The sequence below is a fragment of the Hypanus sabinus genome, chromosome 14 (genome assembly GCF_030144855.1).
Source record: "Hypanus sabinus isolate sHypSab1 chromosome 14, sHypSab1.hap1, whole genome shotgun sequence".
Lineage (NCBI taxonomy): Eukaryota > Metazoa > Chordata > Chondrichthyes > Myliobatiformes > Dasyatidae > Hypanus > Hypanus sabinus.
The window spans coordinates 73,726,821-73,742,549 of NC_082719.1; the positions used below are offsets into that span (position 1 = coordinate 73,726,821).

General features: G+C 40.9%; 1 protein-coding gene across 2 annotated transcripts in view; it reads right to left on the minus strand.

The window, feature by feature from the left end:
• Positions 1 to 15,729, minus strand: part of parp8 (poly (ADP-ribose) polymerase family, member 8) — a 369,781-nt gene that overhangs the window by 39,594 nt on the left and 314,458 nt on the right. For both annotated transcript variants that reach the window (XM_059989438.1, XM_059989439.1), the window contains exons 15-16: positions 14,895 to 14,987; positions 6,904 to 7,029 (exon numbers count right to left, since the gene is read on the minus strand). In XM_059989438.1, coding sequence (XP_059845421.1) covers positions 6,904 to 7,029; positions 14,895 to 14,987 — 219 coding nt within the window. The remainder of the gene's footprint in view (positions 1 to 6,903; positions 7,030 to 14,894; positions 14,988 to 15,729) is intronic.

Genomic DNA, 15,729 nt, shown 5'->3' on the forward strand with positions numbered 1-15,729 from the left:
GGAGGTTCACAAGAAAATGATTCCAGGAATTAAATAATTATCATATGAGTAATGTTTTATGGCTTGAGGCTTGCTCTCTCTGTAGTTTAGAAGAATGAGGTGGGCAGCTCATTGAAACCTACCAAATATTGAAGGCAACACACAAGATGCTGGAGGAACTCAGCAGGCCAGGTGGCATCTATGGAAAAGAGTAAACAGTTGATGTTCCAGCATCTGCAGATTTTCTCATGAATATTGAAAGACCTAGATAGAATGGATGTGGAGAGGATGCGTCCTATTGTGGGGAAGTCTAGGACCAGAGAGGACAGTCCCAGAACAGAGGGACATCCAATTAGAACAGAGATTAGGAGGATTCCTTTTTTTGCAAGAAGGTATAAAACTATGGAATTCATTGCTACTGTCAACTGTGGAGGTCAGATCATTGAGTATATTTAAAGCAGAGGTTGATAGGTTCTTGATTAAATCAGGGCATCAAAGGTTAAGGAGAGAAGGCAGGAGACTGAGGTTGAGAGGGATAAAAAATCAGCCATGATGGAATAGTGGGGCAGACTCGATGGGCCAAAAGGCCTAAATCTGCTCTGATGTCTTATGAACTATATTGCAATGTTACTTGATCTCTACTGGAAGGACAAAACCTTCATCCCAAGAATCAATCTAGTGTAGCTATGCTGCACCACCTCCAATTTCCTTCTTCATGTAAGTTTATAATGAAGATTTTTTTTTGAGTCAGATATAAATGTCAACTTTCTCTTCTTACTCCCAACTCCAGTTCAGGCTCACAATACTGAGTCAAAACCAAAGGCAATCATCTGTCTTCACTCTAATCAAAGATAGGTTATCCTTGATCTTTCATTTCCTTTGAAGTGCAAATAGAATGAAAAAGAGGTTGTCTAATTCTAGAAAGAAACTAGCTGACAGCATCAACTACTAAGAAGCACTATGGTACTTGATTCAGAGTTCACAGCCATTGTCAGGAAGGAAACATAATGTTGATCTAAGACAGTATCTGTTCAACTAATCCAAATGTCAGCATAATTTTATCTCAATTCTCAGTTATAATTCACTGCCAATCAACGTCTTATGATGCAATTCTATATGCAATTATATAACTATGAGCATATTGTGGGCCATACCTTAGCTACTAAAACATTGAATAATCAAATTGATCAAATTATACCTTGTTATCAACAAGGACTATAACAGACAGTATAAATTAAGGAACTGCCTGATAAATATCAAGTATCATTAATAGCAAAAAGGCCAGGCAACAAGCATTTCCAACAAAAAAGGGTCTAACCATCAACACTGGCATTATTGTCACCAAGTCCCTTATCATCCATATCCTGGATGATTCAATTATTGACCAGAAACTGTCTTCATCCAGCCACTTAAATACATTACTGTGAATGTACAGTACGAGCACAAGAAGTGATCACTAAGGACGTTCCACCAAATAGAAGGCACAGACCTGAAACAATGGTGGAATAATCTCCACTTGACTGGAGGAGTGCAGTTTGAACAATGTTGAAAAAGCTCAGTGGTGAATGAAGTAGTCCTTTTTGCATACTCCAGCCCTGCGATTTCTACCAGCAAAATGAACAAGAGTAGCAATTGTACAGGAATACCACCAGCTCCAGATCCCTCCACTCTGCATGCCATTCTATCATGGGAATGCATCTCTGTGGCAGTGCCTAAATCCTGGAATTCTGAAACATCTACTTCTAATGCAGAAATAACAGCACCACAGGAGGACTTTTATCAGACGGACTGCAGAAATTCAAGAAGGCAACTCAATGCCTTCTCCTTAAGGGCAACTACGGTTGAGCATTGTTGGTGACTTCAGATAACAAAAAACTGGATTAGGGCTAAATCGTATACAATCTTGTGGAAAGTATTTTTTGGCCACAGCTCTTCAAATTATGCTTTCAAACCTTGGGCAATTTTAGAGTTGGAATATCATGTTGCACTTGTACAAAACAATGGTTAGAACACACTTAGAAAATTGTTCTGGTAATCACCCTACAGAAAGAATATGGTAGTAATAGAGAGAATGCAGAACAGATTCCTCAAACTGCTGCATAGAAGTGAGATTAAATCAACGGGTTTCTTTACTCACAAAAATAGCAAACTATGATTGGTGATTATGATGGATGTTATGTTGCCTCCCAGGTGCCATCTTGGATTACATCCACAGCACTTAGGGGGAGGGAGAGCAGCCAGATATCTTGGTACAAATTAGTACCAATGGCATAGGAAGGAAAAGCAAAGAGGTCCTGAAGAGAGAATTTAGAGATCTAGGCAGAAAGCTGAGAAACAGGACCTCCAGGATAATAATTTCTGGATAGCTAGCTGTTCCATGTGCCAGTGAGGGTAGAAACTGGTTGATTTGGCAGATCAATGTGTGTCTGATCCAGGTTCTTGGATCATTGGGATCTCTTCTGGGGGAGGTATGACTGGTACAAAAGGGATGGTTGCACCTGAACCCAAGGGGGACCAATATTCTCGTGGGCAGGTTTGTTAGAGCTGTTGGGGAGGGTTTAAACTAATTTGGCAGGGGGATGGCAACTGGAGTGAAGGGACTCAGGATAGGACAGATGGTAAAAACGCCAAGGTAGTGTGCAGTCAGACTGTCAGGAAGGGCAGGCAGATGTTAGGACAAATTTGCAGCCAGCAGTTTGAGTATCAGAGCATTTAGAGATGCAGTATCAAAAAGGGGAGCAAATACAGTACTCAAGTGTTATATCTTAATGCACGGAGTATAAGAGATAAGGTGGATGATCTTGTACTTTTACAGATTGTCGGGTATGATGTTGGCCATCACTGAATCATGACTGAAGGATGGTTGAAGTTGGGAGCTGGAAGTCCAACGTTACACATTGTATCGGAGGGATAGGACAGTGGGTGGCATAGCTCTGCTGGTCAAGAATGGCATCAAATAATTAGAAAGATGTGACATAGGACTGGAAGATGTTGAATCCTTGTTGGTTGAGTTAAAAAACTGCAAGGGTAAAAGGACGCTGATGGCAGTTATATACAGGTCTCCAAACAATAGCTGGAATGTGGACTATAGATTACAAGAAAACTAGGAAAGGTGTGTCAAAAGGACAATGTTATAATAGTCATGGAGAAGGCCAGGAAGTGGGGCTGAGGATCATCGATGATTGAATGGTGCACTACACTCAATGGCCCAAATGGCCTAATTCCACTCCTATGTCATATGGTCTTACGGTCTTTATGGATGTTTATAAATTTTTTTCCCAGGGCATAGATAGGCTAGATAGTCACAATTATTATCCCAAGGTAGGGAGATCTGAAAATAGAGGACACTGGTTTAGATGAGAGGGAAGTTTAAAGGAGATCAGATGGGTAAGTTTTTTTTCAAATCAAGTGTGGTATCTGGAAAGAGTTGAAAGAAGATGTGGTGAAGGCAGATACAACTGCAACATTGTATCTGATAAGGAGTTCAATATTGTATATTGAGTATCTTGAATAGAATTATTCTAATGCAGGCAAATTGGTTTGAGGTGGACTTGCATCATGATCACCGTAGAAGAAATGAGCTCTGATCACTGACCAATCTGGGCATCAGAAGTTTGAGAGAAGGGGGTTTCACTCAGGTCCACTGATGGAGTTGAAAAATGCAGTGGTGGAGTGTGGCAGTGTAATTGAGCTATGACCAGCCACCAATCCGTGTTTGGGATTGAGTAGTAAGAGCAGGAAGGCTTGGACAAGTGCTGCAGCCATTGTCTGATTGGACAGAGTCAGAGTGGCGACCTTGAGGCTTTAACTCTCCGAGCCTCCAGAGAAGAGAGGCTTACGCCAGACAAAGCAAAAGAAAAAATGCTTTAGGTAATTTTTTTTTCCTTCCCTTCTTTATATCTACTCAGCCAAGACAGTCGAGATGTCAGGCAGTTGGATGCTTCTCTTGCGGGATGTGGGAAGGCAGTAAGACCTCTAGTGTCCCCGATGTCTACAACTGTGAGAAGTGCATCCAGCTGCAGTTTCTGCTATCTGTGTTAAAGAGTTGGAGCTGGAACTGGATGAAGACCGGCTCATTTGGGAGGCAGAAGGGATAACAAATAGGACATACAGAGAGGCAGTTACACCCAAGTTGCAGGACACAGGAAACTGGGTGACAGTCAGGAGGATGAAAGGGGTTAAGGAGCCTGTGCAGAGTACCCCAGTGGCTATCTACCTCAATAACAGCTATACCACTTTGGATACTGTTGTGGGGGGGGGGGGGGCAGAGGGAAATGACCTAACAGAGGAAAGACATAGTGGTTGGGTCACTGACACTGAGTCTGCCACTATGGTTCAGAAGGGGCATGGGGGTGGGTGGGAAGAAGAGGGACACTGTGGTGACAGGGGATTCTTTGGTTAGGGGAATAGATAGGAGGTTCAGTGGATGAGAATGAGATTTCCAGATGCTTCCCAGTTGTCAGGTCCAAGATATCTCAGATCGAGTCCTCAGCATTCTTAAGTGAGAGGGTGAACAGCTAGAAGTTGTGGTCCATTTAGGTACCAATGATATGGTAGGACAAGTGATGAGGTTTTGCATAGGGATTTCAGGGCGTTAGGTGCTAAGTTAAAGGGGAGGACCTCCAGTGGATTGCTACCCGTGCCGTGTGCTTTGGGAATATTGGCCTTAATGTATTGAGTACAGGAAATGAAGTGCTGAAGTTCTATAAGACACTGGTGAGGCCTAATTTGGAGTATTGTGTGCAGATTACAGGAAAGATGGAAATGAGGTTGAAAGAATACAGAGCAAACTTACAAGGATGTTGCTGGGTCCAGAGGACCTGAGTTAAAAGGAAAATATGAATAGTTTAGGACTATATTCTTTAGAATATAGAAGATTGAGAGGAGATTTGATAGACAGTTAGAAAGTCATGAGGGGTACAGACAGAATAAATGCAAGCAGGTTTTTCCCACTAGGGTTGGGTGGGACTGCAACCAGAGGTCATGGGTTAAGGGTGAAAGGTGAGTAATTTAAGGGGAATCTGAGTGAAAACTTTCTTCACTCAGAGGGTTGTGAGAGTTTGGAATGATCTGCCAGCATAAGTGGTGCACATGAGCACAATTTCAATGTTTAAGAGAAGCTTGGATAGGCAAATGGATAGCAGGGATATGGAGGCTGTGGTCCTGGTGCAAGTTGATGGGAGTAGGCAATTTAAATGGTTTTGGCATGGCCGAAATGGGCCAGAGGGCCTGTTTCTGTGCCTTATGACCCTATGTCTCAACTGTGTTTGCTGTTTCAATGATTTCACGATAATAAACTGAAAATCGACGATGGACTGCTTGGGAAACACTTTTCACAGGAAGGGTAGTAGAATGTGGAACTATCTTCCAAAATGGAAGTACATGCTAGTTCTGTTCATAATTTTAAATATGAGATCAACAAATTTTGGTGAACAAAGACAAGGAGCAAAGGAGAGTGGAGAGCATTTAGCTGTTGATCAGCCTCATTGGTGGAATAATCTCAAGAGAATGAAGCTCGAGTATGTTCCTTACCACTCGTCATAAAGCTTTACATGTTCAAATAATCCTTCAAATGTAATTATTTTGTTCATTTCCCAGTGATTACTGAGTGTTCAATTCATAATACAGAGCAAGCAATCTTTATCTATATTCCTTCTCAAATCTTAGCATAATTGCAAATATATTAATTAAAATTCACTGTTCTGGTGAAAAGATTTTCAATTTAAGCCTTTCTTCATTAGCATAAGCATATTAAATCATTAATAGTCAATACTTGCTCCCTCAGAGCCTGTGCTTTTCCTAAAATAGACACAGAGATAACATTGATTATGCTGGCTGTGTTTCTCCTAATATTTAGTTTAAGTTCAAAATAATTTCATTATACCTGAAGGAGACTAGACTTTCATACAAGTAATTGATTTTTAAAACCAACTAGATGGATAGTATTGTATCAATCTCTCATCCCTAAACTTTTCAGATTACCATCGGGTGAATCTGTTTTGTGTTGAAGAAACTTTGATCAAAGTGCCATTCCCAAGAACGTTAGTTAGAAACAACATGGTCATAGAAACGGGTCTTTTTTTCCTTAAATTACTTGTGTTATATTTCATAGAACAAAATTCATTGAGAATATGACTAGACTTAGCCAGTGTAATATCTTAAATAAACATTTGCTGGTATCTAGACATACCAAGTGTAATACTGGAACAGAAAAGTGTGGTAACATTTTCAGACCAATCAAATCACCAATGTGATGACTATATAGTAAGTAAATATTTCTTTATTTTGTATACAATATACTGATGTTAATTTTCAGTGTGCGATGGTGATTGCCAGGTATCTTAACACAGAACACTACCAAAATGCTCAATTTATCTTTGTGGCTATATGTATTTTTCATCCCAAATATATACACTTAGTGGCCACTTTATTACGTACAGCTGTACACCTGCTCTTTAATGCAAATATCTAATCAGCCAATCATGTGGCAGCAATTCAATGCATAAAAGCATGCTGACATGGTCATGAGGTACAGTTGTTGTCAGACCAAACATCAGAATGGGGAAGAAATGTGATCTAAGTGTCTTTGACCATGGAATGATTATTGGTGCCAGACGGGATGGTTTGAGTATCTCAGAAACGGATTCTTCTGGAATGTTCATGCCTTGTTAATGAGAGTGGTGAGAAGAGAATGACTAGATTGTTTCAAGCTAAAACAAGGGGGACAGTAACCCAAATAACCATTCATACAACAGAGGTGTGCCGAAGAGCAATGCTAAATGCACAACACATCAAACTTTGAAGTGAATGGCCTTCAATAGAATAAGACTACACCAGGCTTCACTCCTGTTCTGAATAAAGTGGTCACTGAGTGTATATCAGAGAGTCAATATGTAGATGCTTAATCAACAGGAAGGAAAATACCCTTGGGTTAAATGCCAGGCTGCGATGATCAAGTGGGTCCACCACAGACGGATATGGCTCAAATATGACCATTTTTCTTGGAGACTCCAAAGCAGATCGGCACATTGACACCAACAAATCCACCACCTGCAATGACAGAAGGGTATCAATTGGAAGTGTGTGTAACTCAAAACCGATTATGTCATATGTACTAATAATGCCCTTCTGCAGGATCCAGATTTTATGCTTATACAGGTACTGGGTGAAATTCACCATGGTCTAACATTACAAATGCATGACGGAAATAACTGTGATCTGGAGTAGCAAACATGACGCTGGATCAGGCAGCATCTTTGGAGGGAAATGGATAGTCATTGTTTCTGCTCGAGCCCCTTCAACTGTGAACGCTGTCAACTTCCCTCAATGGATGCTGCCACTAAATTCCTTCAGCATCTTGTTTGATGTTCCAGATTCCAGTATCTGCAGTCTCTTGCATGCTCAATAGAAAGATTTCTTTGGTTAAATGTCAATTTGACTAAACTAATATCACAGTTCTTTCTGCATCAGCTAAACTAGTTTCAATTTACTTTTCCAAGACATTATTGCAGATTCTAGGTTGCTATCATGTGGAATGTGGGAAAACTTGCGATGTTGGCATCTGAACTAACTTTTCACCATTAAGATACATAAAATCAGTTTATATTACATTACTTCCAACAAACTAATAGAATGAATGGCAGTGATGCTTCACTACCAGATGAGTTCAATGCCTTTTATGCCTGCTTTGAAAGGGAGAATATAACTACAGCTGCGAAGATCCCTGCTGCACTCAGTGACCCTGTGATCTCTGTTTCTGAGGCCGGTCAGGCTGTCTTTCAGGAGGGTGAACCCTTGCAAGATGGCAGGGCCCGATGGAGTACCAGGTAAGGCTCTGAAAACATGTGCCCACCAACTGGTGGGAGTATTCAATGACATTTTCTACCCCTCACTGCTACAGTCAGAAGGTCCCACCTGCGTCAAAAGGGCAACAAAGAGTAGTGTGAGCTGTATTAATGACTATCGTCCAGTTGCATTCACATCTACTGTGATGAAATGCTTTGAGAGGTTGGTCATGGCCAGAATCAACTCCTTTGTCAGCAAGGACCTGGACCCACTGCTATTTGCCTATTGTCACAATAGGTCTACAGCAGACACAATCTTAATGGTTCTTCACACAGTCCTAGATCACCTGTACAAAACACCAATGTCAGGATATTTTTTTATTGACCATAGCTCAGGTTTAACACCATCAATCCCACAGTCCTGCTTGATAGCTATAGAACATGGGCCTCAGTACCTTGCTCTGAAATTGTATCCTTGTCTTCCTAACCAGAAGACCACAATCTGTGTGGATTTGTAATAATAATAATATTTCCTCCTTGCTGCCAATCAACACTGGTGCAAGTTAGAGATGTGTGCTTAGCCCACTGCTCTACGCTGTCTATACCCATGAGTCTGTAGCTAGGTATAGCTCAAAGCCCTCTATAAATTTGCTAATGATATATCTATCGCTATCAGAATCTCAGACGGTGATGAGAGGGTGTACAGGAGCGAGATATACCAACTAACTGACTGGTGTCATAGTAACAACCTTGCACTCAATGTCAGTAAGATGAAAGAGCTGATTGTGGACTTCAGGAAGGGTAAGACAAGGGAACACGAACCAATCCTCATAGTGGGATCAGAAGTAGACAGAGTGAGCAATTCCAAGTTCCTGGGTGTCAAGATCTCTGAGCATCTAACCTGGTCCTAATATATCCATGCAGCTATAAAGAAGACAAAACAGCAGCTATATTGCATTTGGAGTTTAAGGAGATTTGGCATGTCACCTAAAATACTCAAAAACTTCTACAGATGTACTGTGGAGAGCTTTCTGACTGGTTGAATCGCTGGAAATTTTACCCTTTACTTTTGTAGCTTAAGATGTGAACTATACCTATCTTCTGCTTCAAGAGTTTGTCCCAGGAGCTGCATTTTAGAGTATAGAACAACACAACACAGCAGCGGCTTTTCAGCCCACAGTGTCATGCCAACCTTTTAACCTTCTCCAAGATCAACCTAACACTTCATTCCCACAGAGACGGCCATTTTCCTTTCATTCATGTGCCTATCTAAGAGTCTCTTAATAGTCCCCAATTAATACCAGCATCACTTCTTTCATTCATTAACTGTACAGTTTATAGTTCACTGAGTGATATTGTAATTTAATACCAAACATTGCTGAACTCGTACAAATTTTAGCACAAAGCCATTGAAAACCTTATTGAGTGTAGTCAAACTCAAAGAGCTGTTTTGCTAATGTTGTGGAGTCACTGTCCTTTGAAATCTGTCCACCGTGACAGTTATTATGGTACCAATGAACAGCTTTGCAGTGATGAAAAGTAGAAATAGCTGATAAGTCATAATGCAGGAAAAAGTGACTCATAACTGATTTTCTGCGCTTCTTAAGATGAAAGCAACATTTATTAAGAAGGTTTAAGAATGAGACCTTTAAATCCAGAATTACTGACATTTTCATTACGAGCTTAATGAAAATAAGCAGCGGAGTGGTATAACAGTTAGCGAGTTGCTGTCTGGCTCCAGGTTTGGTCCTGATCCAAGAGCTGTCTGAGTAGAGGTTACACATTTTCCCATCGCTTCACTCCGCTGATCTGCTTTCCTTCCATATGCCAATGGTGCACTGATAAATCAAATGGCTACTTTAAATAGGTTGCAAGGGTTTACTATTTGGTGAGAGGTGAGCAAGGTAGTGTACATGTGAGAAAGAATGAGTTGTAGGAAATGAATAATAATTGATTGGGACTGATCGAAATGCTTGGACTAGCATGGAGTCATTGATCTAAATGGACTCCTACAGCAGAAGAAAATATGAGATAATAAAATATGAAATAGCTACTGACAAACCCTGAATTTAATTAAACCCGCCTGCCTGCCAAGACTGAATTAGATTCAGGTTAGATGTCTGATTTATGCACCATTTGAAGTGCAAGTTTCCATGATAACAAGTCATGTCTGCTTTATAAATCTCACCCTGCTTAATTAAACAAGCATTTCAAAATGCATTTTTTCATCTCCAATTAGATTTCTTTAGTGAAGGCACAGACTGATGTTGGGGTGCCATTGTTGGTATTTAGCATGAGAGGTTATTGTTTGGATGCTTCACGGTGAGGCTTGAATTTGGTCGCAGCCTCAGAAAGTTTAAACACAGAGTGTTTTGCGGGGCTCAGCGCATTAGCAGTGGACAAGTGATTCGAAGAGAAAGCTTCACATATGTCAGGGAGAAGAATTTTAAAAAGGAGCATTTTGCAGAGATGGGCGGATTAGTGGCAGACCAATTGATTTGCAATTAATTACTAGGAGCAAATAACAGTAACGCAGAGTCAAAACAGAGAGGTCAGTGTCTGAGGGGACCAGGTTAGGAGTGGGAACTTGAGGCTTTGGCTAGAAGGCAAAGGTAAATAGCAAGTGAGGCTTTTGTAGTGGTTGAATAAAAAGTCACCAAATTACAGCTATTTAAATACTGTAAAGGGATAATACAGGATCAGGTGATGTGCTGCAGCTGCATGATGTGGTTTCTGGTGACCACATCTGCAGCAAGTGTTGGCTGCTCAAAGTTGATGACTGGAATCTGAGCTTCAAACACCGTGGCACATCAGGAAGGGGGAGGACTACCTGGATGCTCTGTTTCAGGAGGTAGACACACCCATTAGATTAGCTGCCTCCAATTCGGTCTGTGGTGTGACCGCGAGTGAGGTGGGTAGTGGGATCCAAGACACAGTGCTGGAAGAGATTTAGTCCTTGAGCTCGTCCAACAGGTTTGAGATTTTTGCTCCCTGTGTGGATGAGAGTGGAGGCCGTAGGAAGGATGAGCAACCTAACTATGGCACTGTAGTTCAGGGAGCCATCCAAGAGGGGGAAAAGAAGAGAAATGTAGTGGTATTTGGGGATTGAATAGTCAGGGGAGCAGACAGAGATCTCTATCACGAGGATAGAGCATCCCGAAGGCTGTGTGGCTGCCTGGTGCCATGGTTCAGGAGATCTTATGTGACCTGCAGAGAAATTTGCAGTGGGAGGGGAATATCCAGTTGCCATGGTCCATGTAGGTACCAACAACATAGGTAAAATGAGGAAAGAGGTTCTGCTGAGGGAATTTGAGCAGGTAGGGACTAAATTAAAAATCTCTGGATTACTACCTGAGCCACATGCAAATTGGCATAGTGTCAAGAAGTTTAGAGAGTTAAATGCATGTCTCAAAGATTGGTGTGGGAGAAGTGAGTTTGAATTCCTGGTAAATTGGCTCCAGTATTGAAGGGTGGGGGGGAGAGCTGTACCAATGGGACGGGCTCCACCTGAACTGTAATCAGACCTGTATCCTTGTGAATCGCATAACTAGGACTGTGGATAGGGCTTTAAACTATAAAGGGGGGGGGGGTAGGGTCAACACATTGGAGAAGTATGGATAGAGCAAACAAGAAAAGTATGGATAAAGATAAAGAAAAAACAAAAATAAAAAAGAGAAAAGTAAGAGTGAAATGAAGGAAAGTCAAGTGCAAAAGGGTAAAATATTAAAATATCTTAAAAGCACAATGAGTGTAAGGACACTTTTTTTGAATGCCCATAGTATTCGAAACAAGGTCAGTGAACTGGCTCAAATCAGCTCAAAGACGTATGATTTAGTGGCCATTACAGAAACACGGTTGCAAGGTGGAGAGGACCGGGAATTGAATATCCAAGGGTATCATGTAACGAGGAAGAATAGGTAGGAAGGTAAGGGAGGTGGATAGTGCTCTTAATTACGGATGAGATCAGGGTGACAGTGAGAGATGATATAAGATCTAAGGAGAAGGATGTTTAATCCATCTGGATAGAGATTAGGAATAGCAAAGGGAAAAATATCACCAGTGGGAGTTGTCTATCGGCCACTGAAATAATAACATTACAGTGGCACAGGCAATAAACAGAGAAATATCTGAGGCATGTAAGAATGAAACATGGGGGATTTTAACTTCCACATAGATTTGGGAGTGTCAAGCTGGTCGAGGCACTCTTGAGGACTTCATAGAATGCATCCGTGATGGCTTTCTTGAACAGCACATTACTGTATCTACAAGGGAATGTGCTATCTTATATCTGGTCCTTTGCAACGAGACAGGTAAAATTAGTGATTTTGTAGGTTAGGGATCCTCTTGGAAAGAGTGATTATGGTATGATTAAATTTCTCATAGAAATGGAGGGTGCAATAGTTAAATCTAAAATCAGTGTATTATTCATAAACAATGGGATGAGGGAGGATGTGGCTAGTGTAGACTGGAAACACAGGCTATATGGCGGGACAGTTGAGGAATAGTGGAAGAATTTTAAAGAGATTTTTCACAGTGCTCAGCAGAAGCATATTCCAGCTAAAAGTAGGGCCAGTAAGGGTGGGGAGAGCCAGCCTTGGATAATTAAGGAAATAAAAGAAGGCTTCAAACTAAAAGCTCATGTAGACAAAGTCACCAAGAGTTGTGGAAAACTGGAGGACTGGGATAACTCTAAACAGTAACAAAAGTACCACTAAGTGAGCAATAAAGAAAAGGACAATAGACTATAAAAATAAACTAGCATAAAATATAAAAACAGATAGTAAAAGTTTTTATAATTATATAAATCAGAAAAGGGAGGCTAAAGTGAATGTAGGACCCCTGGAGGAAGAGAAGGGGGAATTGATATTGGTTAATGAGGAAATAGCTAAGGCTTTGAATGACTATTTTGTGTTGGTCTTCACATTGGAAGATGCATTTAACATGCCAATATCATATTAGATGTTATGGCTGTGATGAGTGGTGAGGACCTCAATGCAATAGCTATCACTAAACAGGCAGTGCTGAGCAAACTTGTGGGCCTGAAGATAGATAAGTCCCCTGGTCCTGAAGGAATGCATCCCAGCATACTGATAGAAATGGCAGCAGTTATAGTAGAGGCTTTGCTGTTGATTTGTCAAAATTCTCTGGGCTCTGGACAGGTCCCGGTTGATTTGAAAGATGGCATATGTCACACCACTGATCAAAAAAGGATGTAAGCAAAAGGCAGGTAACTATAAGCCACTTAGTTTACAATCTGTAGTTGGGAAAATGCTTGAAGCTATCACCAAAGAAGAAATAGCAAGGCATCTGTAAAGAAATGGATCCATCAGGCAGGTGCAGCATGTATTCAGCAAAGGCAGGGCCTGTTTGACAAACTTTCTGGAGTTCTTTGAGGATATAATGAGTGCAGTGGATAGAGGGAAACAGATAGAGGTTATTTACTTGGATTTCCAGAAGGTATTTGATAAGGTGCCACATAAAAGACTTATCCATAAGATAAGGATGCAAGGATCCATGCTTTAGCATGGATAGATGATTGGTTAACTATCAGAAGGCAGAGAGTTTGGAAACATAGATGTTTGTCTAGTTGGCAGTTAGTGGTGAGTGGTGTGCTGCAGCGGTTGGTGCTGGGCCCGCAGCTGTTCACAATATACATTAACAATCTGGAAGAGGGGACAGAGTGTAGTGTATCTAAGTTTGCTGATTATAGCAAATTGAGTGGAAAAGCAAATTGTGCAGAACATACGGAGAGTCTGCAGAGAGATACAGATGGGATAAGTGAGTGGGCAAGAGACTGGCAGATAGGGTACAATGTTGGTAAATGCTCTTCCAAAGGAAAAACGAAAGAGCAGATTATTACTTAAATGGTAAAAGACTGCAGCAAGCTGCTGTGCAGAGAGACTTGGGAGTGCTTGTGCATGAATCACAAAAGGTTGGTTTTCAGCTGCAGCAGGTTATCAAGAAGGCAAATGGAATGTTGGCCTTCATTGCTAGAGGGATTGAATTTAAGAGCAGGGAAGTTATGCTGCAACTGTACAGGGTACTGGTGAGACTGCACCTGGAGTACTGTGTGCAGTTCTGCTCTCCTTATTTGAAGAAGGATATACTAGTTTTGGAGGCGGTGCAGAGGAGGTTCACCAGGTTGATTCCAGAGATGAGGGGGTTAGACTATCAGGAGAGATTGAGTCGCCTGGGACTGTAGTCACTGGAATTCAGAAGAATGAGAAGAGATTGTATAGAAACATATAAAATTATGAAAAGGATAGATAAGATAGAGGCAAGAAAGATGTTTCCACTGACAGATGAGACTAGAACTAGGGAATATCACCTCAAGATTTGTGATTAGATTTAGGACAGGGATGAAGAGGAACTGCTTTTCCCAGACAGTGGCGAATCTGTGGAATTCTCTGCCCAATGAAGCAGTGGAGGCTACTCAATAAATACATTTAAGACAAGGTTGGATATATTTTTGCATAGTTGGGGAATTAAGTGTTATGGGGAAAAGGCAGGTAAGAGGAGAATGGTCCATGGCCAGATCAGCCATGACCTTATTGAATGGTGGAGTAGGCTCAATGGGCCAGATGGTCTACTTCTGCTCCTACTTCTTGCTTTCTTATAAAAAGATGTCCCTTTAGTTAGAACAGAGATGACAAGGAATTTCTTTTGTCGTAGGGTAGTGAATCCATAACATTTGTTGCCACAGACAGCTATGGAGGCCAGGACATTGGGTAAAACAGTTTGAAGGGTTCTTGAACTCAAAAAAAACAACAACTAAATAATATGGAGAACATGTGTTGTAGAGTCCTTGAAAGAGAGTCTAAGTTGTGGAATAGTTCAGTGTTGGTGTGAGTGAAGTTATTCATGCTGGTTCAGGAGCCTGATGGTTGAAAAGTAATGATTGAACATTTCGCTAACACAACTATTAGTGATTTTTCATACTAAACATAAGCTTGGTACTCAATGCCCATAGAAAATTTATTACCTAATTTGCTTCTGCTTTTGTTGTATCTAATTTGAATTCCAAATGTAAAGGCAGTGCCTGATTTACCAGTGCCACACAGCTATTCATTGTAACCTGCTCACTGTAACTGTCAGTTACTGTAAACGGCAAAAACAGTGAAAGGTGCCTACCTGGGCTCCTGTTGCTATTTCATCTGCAGCTTCATTCATTACTCCCAACGTCTGGAAGGCAAAAACGCACAGCTCTCGTTCACATACAGTGGGCTGCAATATACAAAACAAAAAGCGTTGTTAATAGAGCAACAAGATATAGACATATCATAAAGGCCATACATATGTCAGTAATAAATGTATAAGATGCTAACCTATCACTTTACTAAATTTCATGGCCATGGACAAATAAATTTGCATATATGTTTCCTAAAGTTATTCAACAACAACAGAGAAAATTACTTCGCTGCAGCAGTTCAAGACCAGCTTCCACCACCACTGTTCTGGGGAGATTGGAGATGGGCAATGATCCCAAAATGCTAAGGCCATTTCAAGGCCAATCAGTTTGGAACATATGAAATTCAGCATGGAATTTCATTACACTTACTCACATTGCATATATTCATCAGGTTGATTCCTGTAAAGGGGTTGTCTACTTCAAAGATTTGCCGTCTTAGTAAAGAAAATGAATGTCACATCTATTTTCAAATTGGTTTAATAATCTGAAGCAAGAGTCAAGTTGATAGAGGAACTCAGTAGGTCAGGCAACAGCTGTGCAGCAGCCTATGAATGGTATAAAGCCAAAATGTCAGATATTAATTTCCCTCCATATATGCAACCTGACCTGTTGAGTTCCTCCAGCACCTCGTGCAATGCTCCAGATTCCAGCACCTAGTGCCCTGTTTCTTCAGTTTAAAAGTGTGAGAAACTTTTAAAATTAAGTCACATAAGTCTATATATGGATACTATTCCTAAATTAAGTCAATACTCACAGAACTGCCTGGCAGACTATCCC